The 23530-nt window shown below is 41.6% G+C and overlaps 1 protein-coding gene across 2 annotated transcripts in view; it reads right to left on the reverse strand.

Annotated features, from left to right (window-relative positions):
- RAPGEF5 (Rap guanine nucleotide exchange factor 5) overlaps positions 1–23530 on the reverse strand; it is a 163642-nt gene that overhangs the window by 87701 nt on the left and 52411 nt on the right. For both annotated transcript variants that reach the window (XM_030486562.1, XM_030486553.1), the window contains exons 8-9: positions 10112–10188; positions 4397–4522 (exon numbers count right to left, since the gene is read on the reverse strand). In XM_030486562.1, coding sequence (XP_030342422.1) covers positions 4397–4522; positions 10112–10188 — 203 coding nt within the window. The remainder of the gene's footprint in view (positions 1–4396; positions 4523–10111; positions 10189–23530) is intronic.

Consider the following 23530-nt stretch of genomic DNA (forward strand, 5'->3'; position numbering starts at 1 on the left):
AGCAGGCTCATTTTATAACTGAATATTTCAATACAGATTTTTTGTCTATTTTCTGTCAAAGCAGTTGGTTTAAGGGAATGAAACATTTAAATAACATAAAAATACAAATATCCAGTTTTACATTTCCCTATGCTTATAAGTGTGATTTGCATGTAATGATAAAATTAGAACTGCAAGCTTGCATAGTTATTCTTACTCTAGCCCACATCTGATATAAAAATAATTTCTGTGGATTTTAGACAAGCATTTCATTTTATTTACTTATCAATACATTGAATATAATTGCAGGAATGCAACAGTACAGAGAAGAAGCTTATCTGCCTGTTCAGAAGCTTATTACTGTTTACTTTCTACTCATTAGCAAAACAGAAGTTTTAGAAAACCTAACACATATTGTAGGTTCAGCGCCTTAATTAAGAACCTCATTCTAACACATTAGCAAGTGGGAATGGGGAAAAAAAATCACTCTAATTTAGTTTTTGTTTTCCTCTACAAGTCTGTGAGCAACATTACAGCTAAAGCATTTTGCAAACATTATATTCACCAAAGAGGAAGCTGGCACTGAGTGCCACAGAACACCAATTCCAGAACACCAGTGCCACAGAACGCCAGTTCCAATATACCAGTCTAACCTGGTCACAGTGAGCTTGCAGTGCCAGAAACAAATAAGCAGCTCACATACAACAGAATCTGAACACAAAACTTTATAAATTACAGGACTTTCTTTATCCAGACCATAAATCTGAAAAGAATGATAACATACTAGAAACCTGAAACAAAATAGTATGGACTTTCTGACTTGTGTACTTAAAGTAACAAGTAAAAATGTAGGCATGTACAAAATCATCATATATGCATACCCCCGTTTTACACCCTCCAGAACATATCCAAACTGAAGGAATCCCTTCTCTCTCCCACCACAGTTCCAAACTGAGCTTCCCTCTGGTGAACCACCCAGCTGTCAGGTATTTTCCTTCTTCTAGACCATCTGTTTTTTTCTGAGAAAAAATAATTATATTTCATCTCCTTCCAAACCAGCAACCCAAACCAATCCATGCTTCACCTGCCCATTGTGGGCTGCAGACTTCCAACACCACACCTTGAAGAATACCTTCAGGTACTTTATCTGCCCCAAAACCTCTCGAAGACCAGACTTGTGTCCATGTCATTTACCTTTCCTATGTTAGTCCATATGTTCTGTCCTCAATATCAGATGAAGATGGTGATTATTTATTTGAATTGATAGGAGGGCTCACCAGTCCTCCTCACAGCTTAGGTCTCTGCCACGCTCCACACCTGTACCTGCACCTGTTCATTGGGTACCAAATTCTGTACCTGTACCTGTTCATTGGGTACCAAATTCTTCAATTAGCCTCAGAGCTTCTTCTTTCTCCAAAAGAAATTACAAGAATCAGCAAAGCCCAATCATACTATGTTTGGTTTTGCTGTTAATGCTGGAAAATATGAGGTTGTACTAATCTGAAGAGAGCTGCTTTAGAAACACAGTGGATAGCATCAGGGGAGCCCCAACTCCAATTCCCATTATGTGCATGGGATACAGTACAAGTAGGGAGGAATTATACATATGTGCAATTCTAATCCTGTGTTCAAGATGGGGAGGGGGTTGCGTATTCCTAGAGGAGAACAAAGTAGAACTCTGCTTGGGGCAAAAATTCCCCCTTGGCCATCTTGGAAGAAGCAGCTTCGCTTCCAAGTGGGTTACAATGCCCCCAGCTCCAAACAGCAACACCGCCCTGGGCTGACTGACACACACAGCTCTGCACGCCAGCAGCATTTCTGCTTCGAAATGGGCTGCCAAGAGGCCAGCCCAGCTAACCACCTCTCCAAGTGCAGGGAGAGGAGCCTGGCAGGGTGTTCAGGCATCTCATTTACAGACCAAACGCCATTCCCTTTGAGGAAGGCAGATCATCCGTGAAAGCACAGCTTGAGCTCCCCAGGAGGGAAAGCTAGTGAAAGCTTTAGGGCAGGGATACTTGCTGAGAAATGAGAGTCCTGTGGAGAACACGCAGAGCCGCTCCATTTCACTGCCTACATCAAGTGCCCATTACTCTGTTTCTAAGAAAGTAATGTCAGAGTGAGCTATGCTTTTAATTATTATTTTTTTTAAGAAGAAAGATGGGCACGCTACACATAATTTTGTAAGGACACCACACCCTGAACATGCTGTTCCTTTAACACTTACAGCAAGCACAAGGGACTGGGCAGTAAGCCGATGCCAATGAATCTGCCATCACTTTTGTAGCAGCAGGATGAGATGGGAAGGTCTGAAAGCCTGCATCTGAGTGGTACTCACTACAACCCAGCCTGCTGCTTTTCTCCCTGGAGAAGAGAGGGAACAGCTGCCTGGAGCAGTGAACTCTGCCCAGCCAGCCAAATCCTGCCACCTGCACATGCAGCAGGGCAGCTCTCAGACCACAAGAGAGGAAGGGAGGGGAGGAAGGGATGGAAGCTCACAGCTTCCCGAACGTATGTGACCCACCCCCACCACAGCCTGTTTTTTTTCCAGTGAAAGTAAATTACCTGAGTCAGCTATACTGAGAACCCTATGACAGACCTTGCCCATGTTTAGTAATGTCTTCTGGGTGACTATTCCTAATGAAATCACTAGACTGGCTGGGGGCTTAGCAAATACACCCAAACTGAGGACTGCAAGTCTCTCTTACATCTGGGCATGGGCTGCCTGGACCATCAAGAAAAGCCACATCACCCCCGCCTTACGGAATGAGGGAGCAGGAGGGAGGGAAGCAACCATAATTTGTTATTGCCAGCACTAGCTGTGAGATATTTCCCACCCAGAAATAAGGGGCACATGAGGAATGACCTGGGCTTCTGCAGTCTCAGGCAACATTTCTCTTTTCTGTCACCTCCTAAGTCGAAAGGCACATCCTTGCCCAAGAGCAGTAACTGCTATGTTATACTGCTCAGGAAGGATATGAGCAGCTTGCTCTAGCTCCCGCTAAACTGAAGTCACTCATCTCCTAAATAGCAGCAATTGCTAAGTACCATACTTTTCAAAGAAGAAAAGCTGAGCACTTCTTTCCTTTCCATTTTTGGAACTGTACTGTAATCTGTGCAGCTACAGAGCTGCAGCTGACACCACAGCACCCTTTGCAATGACTGAAGTAAGCAGCAAAAATACCCACTGAGTTTTTTGAGTATCAGTCCCAACATTCCCCTCTCCCTTATGCCCACAGCATTTGTAATCTTGCTTCCAAATACTGAAACACAACAGAAACGTTCACTGGCTTAAAATCTTCTTTACTTAGGCACCTAAACTTTTAATTGCACTTTGCAGATGCGGTTTAAAGATATACGGAAATTCTACCAGATATCCATAGCTAGCGGATCAGCTGAGGAACAATTCAATCTTAGGGATTTGAGCCTGGCTAATTACCCTCCTCCCTCCTGCACACCCACTGATATAATTACATATTTAACTACACCAGACTAGACCTTAAATGCTGCCAAACAGAACAGCATGAAGTTCTGAAATAAGATTTCATCTTTCTCTTTTCCTTTGTGCAACTTTATTTCAGTAGGAATGAGCTTGCAGATGAGCTGAAAAGTATTTCTTTTCTAAAGTACATGCTTTTTTTCTACTGTCCAATGAGCAGCAAATAGAATAAATTACATATGCATAATAGCAAGACATATGAGGACTAGGTGGGATTTTTGTTGTTTCTTGCAGTTATTATCCTGCTCATGTTTAGATGAATATGCAATCAGAATAGAAATCTTTACTAGGAGAACAAAATTACAATACATTGTGCTATAAGCGGAGCCTGCAAGTTTTAGTGCATTTTCAATCCAGTTATTAACATCTGAATAAGTGCTTTCAGAAGCATTAAATAGAATGCTGCCTTCTTCAGTGTAACTTTTGGTTGAAAACACAAATTTTTTAAAGAAACCGCTGAATTCTCTATCCACACCATTCTTTTTAATTCCCACTGAAAAGCTCCAGCCAACACTTGCATCCAAATATACCAGCAGCAAAGTAATTTTAAGACAATTTAAAGTCCTTGAAGCACTCATATACCTTATACATTATTTAAATACATCCTTAAACCCACGTATTTCTTAATCACTAAAAACAATTTGGTAGAAAGCATCCTGAAATCATCCACTATTTCCTATGTGTACAAGACATTAATAACAGTAACTGACAGTTAGTGACAACATAATAATTTAAGTGTGTTGACAATTATTGAACTGAACGCACTTCAGAGAAATGTAAATGCCAGAGGAGAGCAGCTACAGCTCCATGACTAATGTATGCCCTGGATTCTGACCATCAGATTTGCTATTTCAGTTTTGTGACCTAAATCTCCCTCCCCTACCAGAAAGAAACCAAAAACCCAAACAAGAAATGTCTTACTTGCTCTGCCTTCTCCTGTGGTTTTCTATCTGCCTGCAAAAACTGGCAGTTTTCTCTCGCCAGCTTCTGGACCAGCTCAATCCGTCCGATGTCATCTCTTCCCTGGAGCTTGCACAAAACCCCTGCCTTAAGGGTGGGAGAAAGAGCAAACAGATACTTAAATCCACAATCCCAGGACATGACACCGCCACAAATTTCAACCTTAAAAGAAATGCATCTGTTTCCTCATATTTGCGGTCCTTCAGTGCCACTTGCTGAACACAAACAAATCGCTGCTTCCTGGGAAACAACTGGAGAGGAGCTGAGGCACATCTGAATCTCTAAATGTATCTACTTTGGAGGAACGAAGGCAGGGCTAACTAAATCAGCCGCTCCTCTGACTGTGACTATCAGATACGCTGTGTTTTATTTGTTCCTGTCAGCCTGTTTCCTGTTACATAAGAGAACAAGAGCAAGAGGTTAAAAACTCATGGGAAAGTTAGCCAGGAACAGCCCTGGAAAAAGAATGAAGCCTAACACAGGGCACTCCTAAAAATAACAGCCTACAACTCCCTCTGCTCCCGCTCCAACCATTTTTCACGTATGCCAGCCTCAAGAGTTAAAAGAGAGTTGCACCATGTTTGTTTATTCTGTAAATAACAAATCAGTATCTCCTGATTTTGTTTAGGGAAGAAAATTAGATTTGCTTTAAAAAGTATGTTAGAACTCTTTTTTTGGCTAATATTCTGCCAAGTTATTCAAACTATGCTGATAGTGTTTCATCAAAGCATTCAGCACTCGTTGTTTTATAAAAATACCATGTATATATATAAAGATGGATTCACACAGACATACCAGACCCATCACAAAGTTAGCTGATGAGGGCTAAATCGCTCCCTGCAACATCAGTGGCTAGTATCACTCTCCATGATCTGGTCATGTATATAGCCTCTGCGTAACCGAGACCTGGCTCGATGATGCCTAACAGCTTTTATTAGCCCAGATGGTTCCTGATGGGACAGTATATGCCTTGGGAGAGCCAGGCATGTGGCATGGCCAGGGTATTGCTATATGACTTTAAAGGCAATCTGCAAATAAATCTTTTTCCCCACTTCCTCCACCCTTTTCTTTCTACCATTCATCCTGAGTTTAACTGAATCAGTATCTACTCCAAAATTCACAAAACATCTCATGAGTCAAGACCAAAAGCCAAGGATGCCCTGACTGCTAACCTGTAGTGTCATGCAGGCTCCAATTCCTTGGCCTTGAGAAACTCCTGCTCATGACAGCTGAGGAGGAAAACAAATCCGCTTTCTGAATAAGTGCTTTAACACTGATGGAAAAAAATAGGTTCCATGCCTGAGTCCAAAGAGTCATCCGTACCAAATTATTTGAAGGACATTTTTACATGCCTGCATTCCTCCAGTCTAGATGAAGGCATCTCCTCATAAAACTACATCAGGCACTTGTGCTCTGCAGGAGAATTTCAGATACAGCCTGTGCTCTGCATGTCCTATGGTTAGTGCCCAGCCTCCTGAGGAACCCAGCTTTCTCACATAAGGAACCTACACACTGGTTTGAAGATCAGAAATCCACCGAGAAAATAAGGAATTGCAGCACCTAACCCAAAAGTCCTTACATTTTCCATGAGTTTAGCTCCTTATCTTCTAAATCATAGAATTGTTTAGGTTGAATCGTCAAGTCCAACCATTAATTTAGCACTGCCAAGTCTACCACTAAACCATGTCCCTAAGCACACACCTATCGAGGACAGGGATTTATAAACCAGTTCTGACACACCATTATCACCTGCAGATCAGGAGTGAGACTGATTTTATCAAATGTGGAAGAATACACTGAACTAGTTGTCCAAACTTATAAACAGAAAAATTTTTTACTCTACAGTAGACATTTAAAAATAGTCAGATGAGTTGTTTCATAACATTCTCCTTTTTCTCCAGTAATCTACACAGGGAACCTAGGCAATCCTCACAGACTCGGCTGAGGCCTGATGTCTGCACTTCATAACACTGATAGGCTGGGGATATTAACTACAGCCAAACTTCCTTATTTCATGGCTTTGGGATGCTTCTAGCACAGAGTATAACAAGCCCCAGGCTTGTAGGCTAAGGACAACTCAAAGTGTTACGGCCTATTAGGATTTTGGGTCTATAAAGATTTACAGTCTCTTTGGATATGGGGTCTTAGTACTGCAGAGGCACTTTTCACACCTTCGTCTTGTGCCCAGACAAGTCAGACCATGACCTATAAGTGGCATAGATGGCTATGAGTTCCTGTACTTCAAATGTCAGAGGGACATCGACAGAATACAGTGTTCCCTCTGCTGAACAAATACTTATTGATCTTCAGTGTATGAAGCAAAATCCCAGTGGTTAAAACCACTTATGTTAACATGCGGAAGGAGGACTTCAGTTTTGGGATAACAGCTGGCTTCAGCTTGTTCAAATAGAAGAAACATCCTGGAGAAAGACAATTTTTTGAACACATGGGCCTCGCTCTCTTTCACCCCTTGCCCTCTGCCTGTATACAGACAGAGCATCTTATTGCTTTCTGCATGGATGAGCACCCCAGGGAAGAAGTAAATCTGGATACAAAGCCATTAGCTCTGCCACAAATATGGTCTGTATTGAAATTGGCAATTTCATTAAAGAATCATATTGTACCACTCCAAATAAGAAAGAAATCTTACATTTTAACATGTGCCCTCCTCCCCCAACTATTTTTTAATTTAAAGAATTGCAGCGAACACAAAAAAATGTATTTATTTTATTGGATTTTCAGAGAAAAAAAGGTCAACTAAAACATTTCTGGGAGGGCTAAGGTATTATTAAGTTAATTGTACATGCTTGGCTCTGGCAGTAAAGAATGCACTTGAAATACAAATGCTAAACATGCTTTTTCATAATTAAGAAGAAAAACATGAATCACTTTTAATTCTGATTTCCTCAATTATGCTGACTTTCCATGATAAGTCTTCCTGCTAAATACTTATAAGAAAGCATCCAGGTCAACTCACTAAGTAATTAATTACTGACAGCTTCTAAAAGCTGGTTGGGAAGATGTTGTCAGTCTCTCCTATAACTGGTTATTTTCACTTGTCAATATAAATGTAATTTTCAAGCAATACCTTTGAAGCTATCAATCAGACAAAAGGGTAAAGCCAAGTTGCTCTACTTGCAAAGTACAATTTCTATTTGTATTTTTCGTGGGCAGACACCCTTCAAAGTCCCACATGCCCAGATGTTGGTGCTTAGTTGTCTAATTCATGCACCCCAACAGAGATACAAGTACTAACTTATGTAAAGGTGAAAATCACGAAACTGCTTATTTTAACTGGCTTTAATTTAATGAATGATAAAAGAAGGTAGGAGCTTTATAGTAAGGTTTTACTACCATTCATGGCCCCAAATTACTATAATTAAATGTGTTTATGCAATATTTGAAATGAAGTAAAATGTTTAATGGGAAGGAAAGTAAATTAGTCACTACTAAGGTTGAAAAAGCAAAGATGCTGACAACACATTTTCTGTTTCAGCATATCCATTGGAAAATATTCCCCTTGCAACAGCCATAAATGAATATGCTAGCAGTGACACAGAGGTGAATAAGGACATCCTTAGGCAGACAGGATGGGATTTTTTATTTACATTATTTACATTAAAAGCAAGCATGCTGTAAACAAAAACCTCTGTACTGAATTCTTTCCACACTTGTAACAGTTTTGTCAACTAATTCCAATGTAAGTGAAGCCTCTGTCATCCAAACGGGTGTTCAGAGCAGGCACCACACCCTTCAGCTCTGCTAACAGAAGAGGTTTGCGGTGGCTTTTTTCCACTGCACCTCTGTCTCCTGTGTCTGGTGAAAACGATGTAATTATTACAGGCTTCACCTTTGACCAACCTGAAAACTTAAAACCATATGTCACTGCCTCGAAAGATCAGTTGCTTTGCTCCAGTCACATGCCCAGCCTCACCGAATTGAATAAAATAAAATCATTCACACCCATAAACCAAACTGTATTTGGTGTTCACAGGATGTCATTTTTACAGCGAAGACAAACAAATTGGAGCAGCAGCTGCTTTGCTAACACTCCTGCTCTCCTTCCAGTTGGGCACATGGTCGGTTTTTTTAACTGCTTACTTAATGGTTTAATTTTAAATGTGTTTCAGATTCTTTCAAATTTTAGAAGCTGGTTTCCAGCCAAATAAAAGCTGAGCAAATCAATATCCCAATAATAAATTCTCATGGGTTTTTATAATCTGCCCATGTAATCTTATTAGCTGGCTACTTAGGAGCTTTGAGCACACACGTCATAGTCTTTCTTTTTACATCTCTGACATAAACGTGAACAAACATTTTCGAAAACTAATAACCACAACAATAATCAAGTAGAACTGAGTAATATAAAACCTGAAAAAGAAAACAGAAAGCCAGATCTTCTGTGCCGTGAGGTCAGTATTTCCTCCCACATCTTTTCTATAGCTCTAGAAGCCTGATCCTTAACCCCACGCTGATGTGAATTAGGAATCAAAGTCAGGTAACAAAATTTTCATATATTAGGGCTCCTACTACTTTTTTTTTCTTTTTAATAGGTTTGAAACTGTGTGCAGTTAAGAAAAGAGCAGGCCATTCCCAAACATCTTACTTAAGCATGACTCTGAAGAGTGTGCTAGAAAAGCCCAGATAAACACTGATGCAGTAGGCATACCCACACGGTCCCCAACTGTTCTGCTTGTACTCTCCAGGTGTCTGCCATGGTCCAGGTCTGCTACCAGAGCTCCCTATAGCTCCTCCAGGACTCACTGTGGTTGAGATAGCTCCTACCCTTAGAAAGATACAGGTGCTGCTCACATAGCTACATAGCTTGTATCCCTTCAGCTAGGCTTGCTCACAGATAGTGATACAAATCCTGTCTTTCTTGCACACAGCTTTTTAGCGGGCAAGGTGTTAGGAAATAAACCAGAGACAAGAATTGCAAGTTGCATAGGCAGGAAGGAGAAAAGGTGACAACTGGTGGGGAACGTAAGATTTGCAAGAGGAACAGAGAGAAAAAAAACAGTCAAGACTAGGAAAAATCAATTTAAAATTAAAAGCAATAATCAGCACCATTACAATGAGCAGTATAGTTACACTTGCACAGTTTGAATGCGTGAATGGAATGACTGAATGGAGAGTAATCAAAAAAGATTCACAGAATTAAAAACTGTAACCAATTCCACCATAAAATACTCTAAAAGGCAGTTTAGTTTCTTCTGAGCAATATCTAGAAGTATGATTTGGTTGTAAATGAGGCCAGTTGGGGAAGGAAAGAAAAAGATTGTTGCTTACACTTCAGTGACTAATAAGTATCTTCATTTCATTGCATGTCTGCTTACAGTGATTAAAATTCAATCAAAATGTCACATGCCCTTGCTTCCTAAAATACATTTCATTTTATTTTCACATCTGGTACTCGCTATATGCGTTATCTAAAAAAAGCAGAGAGATAGCTGAAGAATGCTGTCCGATTGCAACATCATGGGTTTAATTCCCAGAGTAATCATCAATCTTATTCTAAATAGTCACACAAGACAAGATCCAGCAGACATTCTACTTCCTACAGCCCCCCTGCACAGAACATCGAGGAAAATCCATTTCCCAGAGCTACTGAAAGCAGATCCTTCAACTAGTAGATCTGAAAAAGTTCCCAAGACACAATTAATCTTACACATTTACCTGAGTATCAGAGGTATCCTTGAGCTCTTCTAGTCCTCTTATGTCTTGACCGCTGTTTTCTTCATTTTGATGAATTGCTACAATAAGAAAGATGAAATGTATTGGAAACAGGCAGTTTAAATCACAAGAAGCAGCAACTCAGCATGGCCCAGTTTAGATTAAATAGGATGACCATTCAAGAAACCTCACTCCAAGTTTAGCTTTCTAGTTAACTCTTTAAGTGGACAAATACTATAAGGTGTACCTTATTTTTCCCAGGCAGTAAAATGCAGTACTAAATAGTTATACTCCTGCTACTGTTAGTCCTGATAAAAAAGTGACATTTAAGGAAATGCCACTTTTCAATATATTATAACAAGATCTGGTAAGTCATAGAGAATAAAAAAATCAGACATCCTTCTACTTTCATTACATTGCAGAAGGTCAACTCAGACTAAACAAAATAAGCAGATTTACCCCTCATCTCAGACTTGGAAAATTCTTTGTAAGCGAAGCAATCTCAATTTTAACAACCACCACCACAATCCATGAAAGCCACCTCCAGAAATAAATGGTAGCAGAAGATGCTCTATTGAAGGTCATCTGCTGCTGGCACAATTAGAGAAACCAGTAACTTAGCTCAATTAACATTGCTTAACACCAGTAAATTTTGCCAGACTTTTTAAAGAGAAAAAGTTTTGGATCAAACTTGTAGTCTCCAGAAGGGTCGAAACCAGAGTTGTCAGTTTACCTAGCTAAAGAAACAAGGACCACTTTTGAAGGGACACAACAGACTTCTGTACTGCAAACAGCTATATTTATAGGTATTTTTACTAGCTAAAGCCCAAGATACCCTTCCAGTCAACACACCTATCTGCTATATTTTGGTGGGACATTAAGCCCTCATACACTCTGAAATGTGAGACATGGCAGGTTATTAGGGTCAGACCCAATGAAACACATTCAGAGTGACTTTACCTTACACTTGTACTTGTTTACTTACAAGCAGCATACTCAAATATCATCAATCTTGTGTACATGTTGAATCATTTGCCAGTGTAGCCACACATAGCAGTTGTGACAACGAAAGCATCCTTGAAGCAGTAGAGCTGGCAAATCCATTTCCTGAACACCAGGCTCATGGCTTTGATGGATGGGCAGGAGGGTTCCGCTCGTGTGCTTCCTCCTGTCCACCTCCTCTCTCCTTCGCCCCTGGGTACCCGAGCTGGTTGGTCATCGAGCTGCATCTAAACAGCCACAGCCCACAGCACGCTGTTTTCAGACAAGGATCACCAGTCCCATTTTGCCTTAAAACTATATCTGTGAGCTGAGGCAGCACAGGATTGGACTGATGAACAGATGGGCTGTTGAGAGAGCAGGAGAAGGGCTGGCAGGTAGCAGTACTACCTTCACCAGCCACTCTTACCTAAGCTCTCCTCAACCCTCAGCCTGAATCTTTAGACATACAACCAGGTTACCATGGCTGAACTACATGTAACATGAGCCATGAGGTCTAGCTTCGTGTGCCTGAATGGTTGCTCTGGGTCTCCTGTAGACAAAAAGCAGCCTAACCTTAGGCAGCATTCAGCAACTTAAAATAAAAGTAAGTTTAGACTGTCCTCGCTCTAACATAAAGCATATGGATTTATTTTCCTTTTACTGCAGAATTTCTGCTGATATTGCTATGTCATATAAGGTATAATTCTTCTTTTTTCACCTCCAGTTATGCTATAAAAAAAACCCCAAACAAACGAGTAATAAAAATGCAATTACAAAAGGGGGGAAAAAAGTCATTTTGTCAATACAGTTTATTCCATTCAGGGATATTTTAAAATCCATTATCAAAAACAGAGGTCTGGTATAAACCTTCACTAGTGTCTTTGATGGCATCACTTTACCAGCAAGCCTCTGAAATTCAAGGTGAATGCTGAAAACACAGGGTCAATCTATAGCTATCACAGAAAGCATGTGTAATGGGGGTTATATCCCAGCAGCATCTAAAGCTAGGTAAAATCTGAACATGCCTGGGACGTTGTGGCATATCTCTGCCCCAGGTTGGAAAAGTAACAACCCAATGAAGCAGTAACCAGAGTGATTGCCTCAACAGCCCACTGTGGCCCCTGCTTTCCTAGTCTAGGTCAAGGTTTCCCAAGGCAACCTACTCCACCCCACCAGGCTGGGGGCTCTGTGCAGTCCCTTCCCATGTAACCCACCTCCCAGCCTTCCACCTCAAGAGCTGCCTCATCCTCCTGCACACTCCCACACGTGCGGGACCACCTTCTATCCACTGTCACTGCAGGAGACACAAAACATTCAGGATATCCATTTGCCGATCACTAGTCAAAATAATCAGCATGAGATGGGAACATTGCAATGCCAGAAGTCTTTAATGAATGGTAAAAAATGTTTGAGCAATTGCAAATTGCTAAAGTCTGTGGCTGCATTAGCAGAAACATAACATTTCCCCAACTCTCCTTTCAATTTTCTGATTTCTTCTAAAATCAATTTGCTGTAGCCACTGATGTGCAAAATATCCTCACAGACGCTGGCTATTAATCACAGAATTTAAAGACGTGGCACCTAGCTACTAACAAGACCACAGGTCCAGGTTTAAGCAATTTACATTGATCCAGCCAGCTTTTCCAACAAGCCCGAGCAGATGGACACTCTGCAAACAGCTGTGCCAGTGGAAAAGGTTAGCGGCTGCCAACCAGCTTCTTGTCACTGGCCCCTATTACAAGTGTCCCCTTCCCTGCCCAGTGCCAGGGCAAGCACCCTGGAGCATCCTCAAACAAATCAAACGGGCAGGCCTTCGAGGAGCAGCAGAATGTTGCTAACCTGGCTGGTATGGCAGATTAGCGAGGGGATGGTATCTGGATGGGGACTTAGTGACAAAGCAGCAAACACCCAGGGCTGAGGGAAGTAATATCTCTTTACCTGGCACAAAGGGAAAGAGGGTACCTGTCCACAATGCAATGGATACAGGTATGCTTGGGCGTTGAACAAATTAAACAAGAGAAATTTTACAGATTATGAGAAAATGATCTCAGTTTAGATGTATCCTCAATGACCAGCTTGGGGAAAAAAAAAAAGAAGCTGTTTTTATCAGCAATTTCACAGCTCAACTCTAAAAAAGATGAAAAAGTTCATAATCCAAACCCAGTTCTCCTTGGCTTCAATGTTGTTTAAACTGTGTAAGGAATGTAGAAAAGAACCAGTAAATATTTTCTTAAAGGAAAAAAAAAATGCCCAGACCTCACACTGACATTCTCGCAGCCCTCTTGGGAGAGAGGGAGCAGTCAGCCTCTTTTTCATCAAATTTCCATCACAAACTTGAGCTTTGAGTCCTCTCTGCCTCTTACCCAAAGCCACAAGAACCAACCACAGCTGAATCATTTAGCTACACCTAGAGAGCAATACTCAAAGAATCACACCATCTCATGCATTTTTTTCCATCACGGGAACATAGTCCCTTGAAGGCTAAAGTGGCCACACAGACGAATAACATTCCTTAATTACATTTTCTTGGTTTCTGTATGAAAAGGTTACTACATGTTTTCTCTATAAAAATACAGAAAAACATGGATTTCTTAAAATATTCAAGAATAATATTCAGAAATCTATGTTACTAGGCGTCATCACACACTCATAAAAACCCAACTGTTCTATTTCTATACCCAGTGTGCCTTCTAACCCCATAACAACGCACAGACACCTCTTGAATTGTCCCAGGCACTCGTGAGCTCTTGTGCACACAATACAAGTTCTTTCATAAAATACAAGAATTCAATGAGAATTTCCCACTTACGGTCAGTTGGATGGTTATTTCTTAATAAAAAGGCTTGATGTTTCAAATACAACTATAGGAAAAGTGAGCGGAAGGTTAGGGTGGGATGGGAAACTATTTCCCAGGCAAGTGTTGGTTCTGGGACAGTGTCGTGGTTTGAGCCCAGCCAGTAACTCAGAACCACACAGCCGCTCGCTCCCCCCCCCCCCCCCCGCCTTCTTCCTCCCCCCGCTCCCAGAGGGATGGGGAGGAGAATGGGAAGAATGTAACTCCCACGGGTTGAGATAAGAGCAGTCCCGCAACTAAGGTATAATACAAAACCACTACTGCTACCACCAATGATAATAACGATTAGTGAAATAACAAGGGGAGAGGATACAATTGCTCACCACCCGCCGACCGATACCCAGCCCGACCCGAGCAGTGATCTGGGCCTTCCGGGTAACTCCCCCCGGTTTATATACTGGGCATGACGTGCTGTGGTATGGAATACCCCTTTGGCCAGTTTGGGTCAGGTGTCCTGTCTCTGCTTCCGCCCGGCTTCCCCTCCTCCCTGGCAAAGCATGAGACTGAGAAAGTCCTTGGTTGGAATAAACATTACTTAGCAACAACTAAAAACATCAGTGTTATCAGCGTTGTTCCCAGGCTGAAAGTTAAAAAACACAGCACTGCACCAGCTACTAAGAAGGAGAAAAATGACTGCTATAGCTGAACCCAGGACAGACAGTTCCCTACAACAGTAACATGTACATACAAAAAAGTTGTGAACTTTGGAGCTGGGCCAAACCCTTCTTTCTCTGCCAGCATAAACTGGCTTTGCTCCCTAATACAAATGCCCTCGCACATCTTACAAAGCAGCAACACTAGGGAAAGGCAAAGATGGTTTACCCTAGTCTATGTGTACCTATTTAATGCTATGTTGAGACCCCACCTGTAGTACTGTGTTCAGCTCTGAGGCTCCCAACACAAGAGGGACGTGGACCTGTTGTAGAAAGTCCAGAGAAGGCCACAAAGATGCTCAGGGGGCTGGAGCACCTCTCCTATGAAGACAGGCTGAGAGAGCTGGGCTTGTTCAGCCTGCAGAAGAGAAGGCTCAGGGGAGACTTTATAGCAACCTTCTAGTGCCTAAAGAGGGCCTACAAGAAAACTGGAGAGGGACTTCTTACAAGGGCATGTAGTGACAGGACAAGGGGGAACGGCTTTAAACTGATAGAGGGGAGATTTAGATGAGACATTAGGAAGAAGCTTTTGAGGGTGGTGAGGCGCTGGCACAGGGTGCCAAGAGAAGCTGTGGCTGCCCCATCCCTGGCAGTGCTCAAGGACAGGTTGGATGGGGCTTGGAGCAACATGGTCTAGTGGAAGGTGTCCCCATCCGTCGCAGGGGGTTGGAACTGTATGAGCTTTAAGATCTCTTCCAACCCAAACCATTCTGTGATTCTATGTGCCCATTTGCAAATTAGCCTAGGGATTCAGGATGTTGATTTTTTATGGTCACTTAAGGACCACAAGGGCCATCATCTAATCTGAGTTCCTTGTGCCCCCACGGACCAGAGCTGAGATTTTGCTAGCAGATGCTTCTGTAAACTAATGTTGGAACAGAGAATTCTTGCAGGGGAGAGCCTTGTCCTTTAGTAATCCCATTTCAGCTCATTAAATCAGCAGAAAAATAACAAAGAAATAAGAAACAAAAGTAAATAATTTTGTACTAACTGCCTGAGCAGAATCAGCCATCACAGGGGGGTGTGAAGGGAAAGGGAACATAACCATCACTCACCCTGAAACCACCACATCCTTTGTGCCAACATTACCTATCGACAGTGCTCCCCCTACTTTTACTGCCATGCTACAAATTTTAACGTAGATTTAAGACATCAGAAAGGATTTGTCTTCCTCAGCAGCATGAGGCGTGCTAAAGGGCTCACCTTAGCTAAACAGACAGGCATGCAGTGAGGGTTACAACAGCCACCTGTGGCACTATGGACCTTCTCCTACCCATGGAAGAATCCTGCCAAGGGTACCAGGAATACCTACAGAGCTGTGTCTCCACAATCTGCTGTTCTGTATGCCCCCAAACTTAAAGGTAAATTTATTACATTTGATGAGTAAGATTTTTTAAAGTCACATAATACAATACATATTATTTCATTTTAATACTTCGTCTTACTCAACAGAGCAGAATCTTTAACCCAACTGAAAGTGGAAAGGATAGTTATAAAAAAAAAAAAATAAAATCCACTCATAAAGCAACTCCTGGAACCCAGAGCATTGCAATCTTCCCAGAGGCTTTGCTGTATTGTGCTTTCTTCCTTTTCTATAAATGAAGTTTCTTCTTTCTACTCCTCTGGCTGCAAAGATAACCCTCACAACACAAACCATGGCACTAGCGTCATTCTGCTGCTGCAGCCAGCCAGACTGGAACAATAACACCAGGAGAGGTGTGAACTTCCTCCCTTTGGCTTAATAGGGTGTTAACTTTGAAAGCTAATTACTTAATTTCTTAAGAGAGGACTGCTATCGCAGTTAACCATTTTGCTGCTGAACAGCAGGCAGGGACATCTGTCCATCCATAGGCAACTCACTGGGTGAATCACAGAATACCAGGTTAGAAGGGACCTTAAGTATCATCTGGTCCAACCTTCCTAGGCAAAGCATGAGCAAGACTAGACGTCCCAGCACCCTGTCCAGCTGAATCTTAAAAGTGTCCAACACTGTGGAGTCCAATACTGGGAGAGTATTCCAATGGCTGATTTTTCTCATCATGAAAAATTTTCCTCTAGTGTGCAACCAGAATCTCCCCGGGAGTAACTTCTGCCCATTACCCCTCGTCTTTTCCATGTGACTCCTTGTAAAAAGGGAGTCTCCATCCTCTTTGTAGCCACCCTCTAAATACTGGAACATGGTGATAAGGTCTCTATGGTCATTCCGAGGACAGAAAGCCAATTTAGCTCCCCATCACTGCTGGCTGCCCCACACCTCCTGTACTTACTATACCCTCTCTGTACTACCGTAAAGCATTTGGGGTTTGTGGATTGGCAAAGGATTACTTTTAATCTGGCTCACTTTGTTGACCTGGTTGAGAACAGAGCCCCAGGCAGCAGGCAGGGCAGGGGAGGGGACAGGGCACCCTGCAAGCTGGCATTGCTGCCAGACTCCTTGTGCCACACAGCTTCAACTCTTCAGCTTGCTTTGAAGTCCAACTGTCAACCAGGATTGCCTGCCTTTTGGGGCCTCCTGCCCATAAACATCGCCCTTGGCAGACATGCAGTTTACCTGTGCACCGCACTAGGCTGAGCTTGCTTCAAATGTTGCAAACCCTCAGGTGTAGCCTTGGGAGCAGCAAGAGCATGTGGGATCCCAGCTGCATAAGCACTGCTGGGCTTACCTGCACAGCCTGTGCCTGGGCTGGATGAGGGATCACTGTCCCCACAGCTGCTCCAGAGGAAGCTCCACTTGCTGTACAAAGCTCCATCAGCCCTTAGGCTAAGTCCTTCATGTTCTCACCAATGCTCCTTCATTTCAAATGAGGATGTTCATTAATTATTTAGTGTTGTTCTTTAACCTGCTAACATCCTAGAACATCAAACCGCTCTGCCCTTTGTAAGATTTCAATCCTTTCAGTATTGTGTGATCAAAATTCATGTATGCATCTCTTATTTTCTATCCAGTAAGCAAGAGGCACCTATATGCCCTCTACAGATAGGAGACACGTACCACCTTGGAAGTAGTAAAGAGCCTACTTCTGAACGGAAGAACTTTGTTTATTTGACAAGCAAACAGATTTTCAATGACTCATCCCTGCTGGATGGTTATAGCCTGTTTTTCTGTCCCTGTCAAACCATCACTGTTGAAAAGACCTCAGGAATCTGCAAGAATATTCCTCAGGGGAAGGCTCCAATGCTCTGAATGGCCAACAGCCTGCACCAGTTGATTTATTGTCAGCTGCTGGGAAGCTCACAACTCCTAGCATTCTTCTTATATCCCAAATTTTTTGAGAGGCATGTTTCTTTTCTGTTTTTTTCCAAAGGAAGTTGCTAGCATGAAGCTTTTCAGAAACAAACAGCAGAAAAACATTCTTTTTAAATCACATAATTCTAAGCTAATTTCATGATTTTTGAAAACTTTATTGTTCTTTTGAGCAATGGTGCTTGTGGTATCCTATCATTCTTTGTGGAGGTTATACACTTAGCTCTAGAGATGGTGATTACTATGGCAGGTCTGAGCTGCTTGGCAGCGTTATATTCTTTGATGATGCTTATTAATTTATGAGAGTGGAAAAAAATTTAATAGCTCATACTGATACCTTTGGGGAAACTAAAAGCCAGATCCTCCATGTTATGCAAGGCAAGTAAATGCTTTACCAACCTCAGGTCTGGGGATCATTTTAAGCCAGACCAGGTCTTCATGCGTACTCCTGTGTTTTCCAAGTCCTGTTTCCAAATTAAAGGGGGAAAACCAACCAGCACTGAATATGTCTGAATCCCCAAAAACTCAATATAAGAGACAGTGATAATCCCAAGAGTAAAACCCTCCAACTGAGAACTGGTTCCTTATTTACCATGAAACTGTAATCTTTTCCCAGAAATTACTGAAAAGAGAATGCTTTTTAAGCTCATCCTTAACGTTTCCTTTTATTAGCAATACAAAAATTGCCTTTGAGCTTTCTCATTCCTTCCCACTATTTCTGCATAGATATATGCAAATTACTGTACAGACTTCCTTTCACTGAGTTCACTACATATCTCTGAAACAGTTGGCAGACCCCTTGGGGGGTGTTGCCCAGACAGCTGTGCAATCAGCTGAGTAAATCAGCTAATTAAAGAAACAAAGAAAATGTAAAAATTATTAAAGACAGACTCCCGCTTACAGCATTGTTCAGCACCTCTGTATCTACAAAAGCACAGCAAGTATGGGATGGAATAAAGGTGCTTGTAAACTGGGGAATGAACTGTTGCCAAGTGATGCTGCCATTTTCGCTCGAACATGAATCTGGGATTCATGATATTTATGCTTTGTAGTTTAAATCAATTTAATATAAATTACTCCAACATTTCACTTCATTTTAAAATGACAAAAGCATGAAATATAATGTTGGTTTCATCAGTGATTTCTGTATGTAAAAAATGGTCATTAACTTCTGCTTGACCTTAGGTGTAGAACTAATATTGAATTTGCACAGAGGGTACTCATTATGCTGGTCTAGTTTCCACACAGAAAAATAAGTTCCCAAGGGTCCTAGTGCTCCAAGCCATTTCTCAGATCTCAAATAGGAAACAGGACTCCCAAAAATGATGCAAAAACATTTCCTCTCATTGCAGAGTTTATCAAAAGGAACAGATAACAGCAAGGGTGGGAATCTGCAATTTAAACAGAGCAGAGCCAGTGTGGTAAGAAAGGAGGCTGACAGATGTAGATTTGGTCTTGCTGATCCACACCACACACCATTAAGGCGCAGTTCCTTTCCACTGCATCTGAATGCCCAGAGGAAGGACAAACCTCAGTTTAAACGAGACTCAGGTCTGCCTACATTATATAGCCATTGTAAATTAAAAAAATGAGTGTACCAAGTAAAGCTACCAATATTTCACAACTCAGATTATGGTCAGGAGCTTCTGCTGCTATTCTTTCCACTTTATTGCTCAACTGGCTTTGTTAGGAAGTTCTGTTTATTTTCTTTATCAGAACTGAAGCCTTTCATCTGGGTTTGAAGGCCCATATTTCATTCAAGGTGGTGGTGCATTAGAAGAACATAATTTGTAAAACACCTCTGGCTAAACAAGGGAGGCATTTTTTAATAGATAATCAATCAACTACTGTCGATTCATGTGGCCAGGGGAGATTTGGTTTTCAATGCCTGGCACCTTGTGATACATACAAAGGAAAAGCCACATTTTACACCCACTTTATGAACATACAAACTCATATATGTTTTTATCATGCAGAAAAAAGTGGAAAACAAGTTGCAAACACCATAGGATTACTACAGGAACAGATAAAACTAATATTCTTTGTAGCAATAGCAGCTCAAGGAAAACCATTTGATGGCTGAATGCAGGAAGCTTTAACTGTTACCTAGTGCTTTTAGATATTCATTCTCTTGTACATGGTATTTAAAATTTAAAAACAAAAATCAAGTGGCAGTGAATGAGTGTATAGCAGTGTTGCCTGAAACATGACAATGGGAAGGCATAGAAGAGCCCCATTACATGACATAAGGAAGAAGTTCTTTACAGTGAGGGTGGTGAAGCACCAGAATGGGTTGCCCAGGGAGGTTGTGGATGCTCCATCCCTGGCAGTGTTCAAGGCCAGGTTGGACAGAGCCTTGGGCCACATGGTTTAGTGCGAGGTGTCCCTGCCCATGGCAGGGGGGTTGGAACTAGATGATCTTAAGGTCCTTTCCAACCCTAACTATTCTATGATTCTACAATTCTATGATCAGGAGGCACGGGGAGAATGATTGCTGGGAACTGATCAAACAATGAGGTACAGACAGTCACTGAGCAGGCTCATGCAAAGTGAAAGACCACTCTCTACTCCACGGAAACATCCTCTGGGCACGGCCAGGAAAGGAGCAGGAAACAAAGAGGACTTTGAACAAATAAATTCTGTGAACTTTCTGTAAATGCCTCTCCCAAAGCACTGGAAACAAAACATTCACCTGGGAATCAGGGATTTTTTTTGTACAATTGCTGTCTTTCCAACCTTACTGAGCAATCTCTTTTTGTGCAAAATATCAGTCACCTACACAGCTATTCTGCATGGCTCATTTCTTCTGTGCAAGTGCCTTATAGATTACACAGAAAGAAGTATGCCTGAAGTTCTGCAACAACTGCAAAAAACACACTTTACGCTGCCATAATCCCTCTCGGTGTAATTGCCACCAGAGAGCTCTTGGGAGCTATTTTCCTTCTTTTTCCAAGACTCAGAGTCCATTCTGCTTTACATCAGCTGTTGAATACACAAAAGCTGGTGAGCACAACTGTGTAGTCTGTTCACTGATGTTGTCCAGGGCACTTCCCAATCCCAGCATTGCTCAGAGTGGGCACAAAGCAGGTGGTTGCCAATTCAGTCACGGACCAGCAAAACTCTGTGTGTGTGTGTCTCACAGTATTCCTGACTGGCCAACACAATGAGCACCATTCCCCAGGGCTAGAAGCAGTCTGATCCTATCCTTTTGAAGTGCTGCTAGTTTTCTGGTATGCCTGATCTCAGGAGTAATGGAAGAATCTCATGGGATGCAGCAAGACATTGGTCCCTAGCGGTGGGCATTCCTTCCAATAAGGCATAAAATGTTTAAACAGTATCTCTTAAAGAAACCAACATGAGTACCTCCCTTACTTCAAGGCATGAAATCCTTAAGGCACAATGTAACTTTAAAAGTATTTCTAGCTATGTTTTCAGGTGCAACTTTAATTTTGAACCACATTTCAATGGGCAAAGAAAAAGTAAAGATAAAGCTACTGAGACCTACCACCATCATACCACTACTACCTACATCTTACCTACCACTCCTGCACCTTTACTTTGAGTGGCTATTTCCCCAGGATGAATGCTATGAGTAACATTTGCAGAAGAACTTTTATTCCACACCTTCTGCTAAGTTCTACTCTTGCTTTAAAGAAGTGGATGCTTGGAGGAATTGAAAGTTGTAATGAAATAAGCTCTTATTTAAGTCAAGTAAATAAACCCATTGACAAGAGACATGAGGGGACATAGAAAAGCAGTAAGATTCTACTTCTATTAACCTTCTCCCACCCTTCAAACTTTCAATATTTCCACAAGGGAAAATGCACACCTCTCTGGCTCATGACTGCCACTTTATTCTGTCAACAGGAGCAAGTTTTTTCCATCCCTCTTTATGCCCTTTTTCAGTGGCATAAAATAAATGATAACAAACCATGCACATTTTTCACCAGAGATATATCTGCTTGTTTACAAAACCTGTACATTCAAAGGGTACTTAATATGTTTGAGATTTAAACACAACATTGAACTGCTCCATTCTAGAATGACCTTTGATCATTTTTCAACTATGTATACAAATCTAATTCAAATTCCTAATGATTTCCATTGTCTAAATAACAACTCTGCTCTACAAGTAAATAAAACTAACAACATAACATAGGACATTCATATTACACCAAATGACAAAGTTTTTGCTAATTATTGTGGAGCAAAATTACCAAGAAGTCTCACAAGGATTTGTGCTACTTGAGGAAAAGGGCTGAATGGTAAAGATGCAGTTTCCTGAGCTAACTGAGCTGATAAAACAGCTTAATACTGCCAAAAGGGTCTTACTGTACTCCTTCCCACATCCCTCCATCTCCCCACCCTGATAAGAAGCTGCCACCCTCACTTTGTGCCAAGTCCAGCACATGCTGCTACCCCATCTCAAAAATAATTGATGTGGCAAAGATGATCAGATTTAATGGAATAGAATTGGCATGATGAATGAGTAGTGATTTAGCCTGGAAATGAGACAACTCACAGGGGTGTGACACTGCTGCACAAAATCCAAAATAGTATGATGTTGAACTGGGCATGGATTATTCGCCGTTTTACATCAACAGAGAGATGTCTATATCACAACAGAATGAGGGTTGTGGGGAATGTGTTTAAAACAACAAAAAGCATGCTTTCACATACCACATGCATGAATTGTGGGACTTGCCTCCACAAGAAATGATGAAGGTCAGCAGTATACGCAGGCTTAGAAAGCAATTCAATAAATTAATGGAGAAAAGGTCCAGAAGGGCTACACAAAACACAGCAGTGTAGGTACAGCAAAATCCGTCTAACACAGACTGGTAGATGCTGAGTACGCACATCAGAAAGACTGTTTGTACTTGCTCTGTTTCTCTACTCTAAGCATCCCATACTCATCACTCACGGTAGGATTGTAGCTGGATGGACTTTTAACCTGACCCAGCCTGGCTGTTCTCATGTTTTTAACCGGGCTGACATTGCCTGGAGTGTATTCAAGTTGAGTCATGCAATCAGCTCTGACAGCAGTGCTGTAGAGGTGGCGCAGTGGCTGGGGAAAGGAATAGCTGTTCACAGCTTGCTTTTCATTCATGTCAGCAAAGTGCAAGCCCCAGTGACTGGTTCGTATTGAATCGTCTGAAATAAAAATACTAAGCAAATCACATAGGAAGTTAGGTCCTGACAGAAGCAATACAAAAGAAAAGAGGAAGGGTGGATATGCATACATAGATATCAGAATAGAGTGGAGGTAATCCAGAGGGTCTCAAATATAAAGTTAATACATTACAGAAGTCATATTATTATAAATAAAATGTAAATGACCCATTTTTTTAAAAAATCAATACAGCTTGTCAATTTAAGAATGGCCTGACTAAAAAGTATCTAACTATATTGTGGAAACCTGAATATCATTCTTAAGACAGAGCAAAACCACACACTAGTGCTAGAGCTTTTGTGGCTGCCCTGCTCTTCACAGTGGGAGGGAGATGCACCCACAGACCTGCTGCTGCTCCTGCAATGCCTGGGGAGAAGCTGCAGTCACCCTATTCCTCATCAATATCTGTTAGCTGTTATCTTAATTAGGCCCTGTATTCAGAAACACAAGGACCAGAGCCATGCTCTTACTCATGCCCTTTGCATGAATAAAGTTATAGAAATTCCTTTAGATATAA

This window comes from Strigops habroptila, chromosome 1 (genome assembly GCF_004027225.2).
Source record: "Strigops habroptila isolate Jane chromosome 1, bStrHab1.2.pri, whole genome shotgun sequence".
NCBI classification, from domain to species: Eukaryota; Metazoa; Chordata; class Aves; order Psittaciformes; family Psittacidae; genus Strigops; species Strigops habroptila.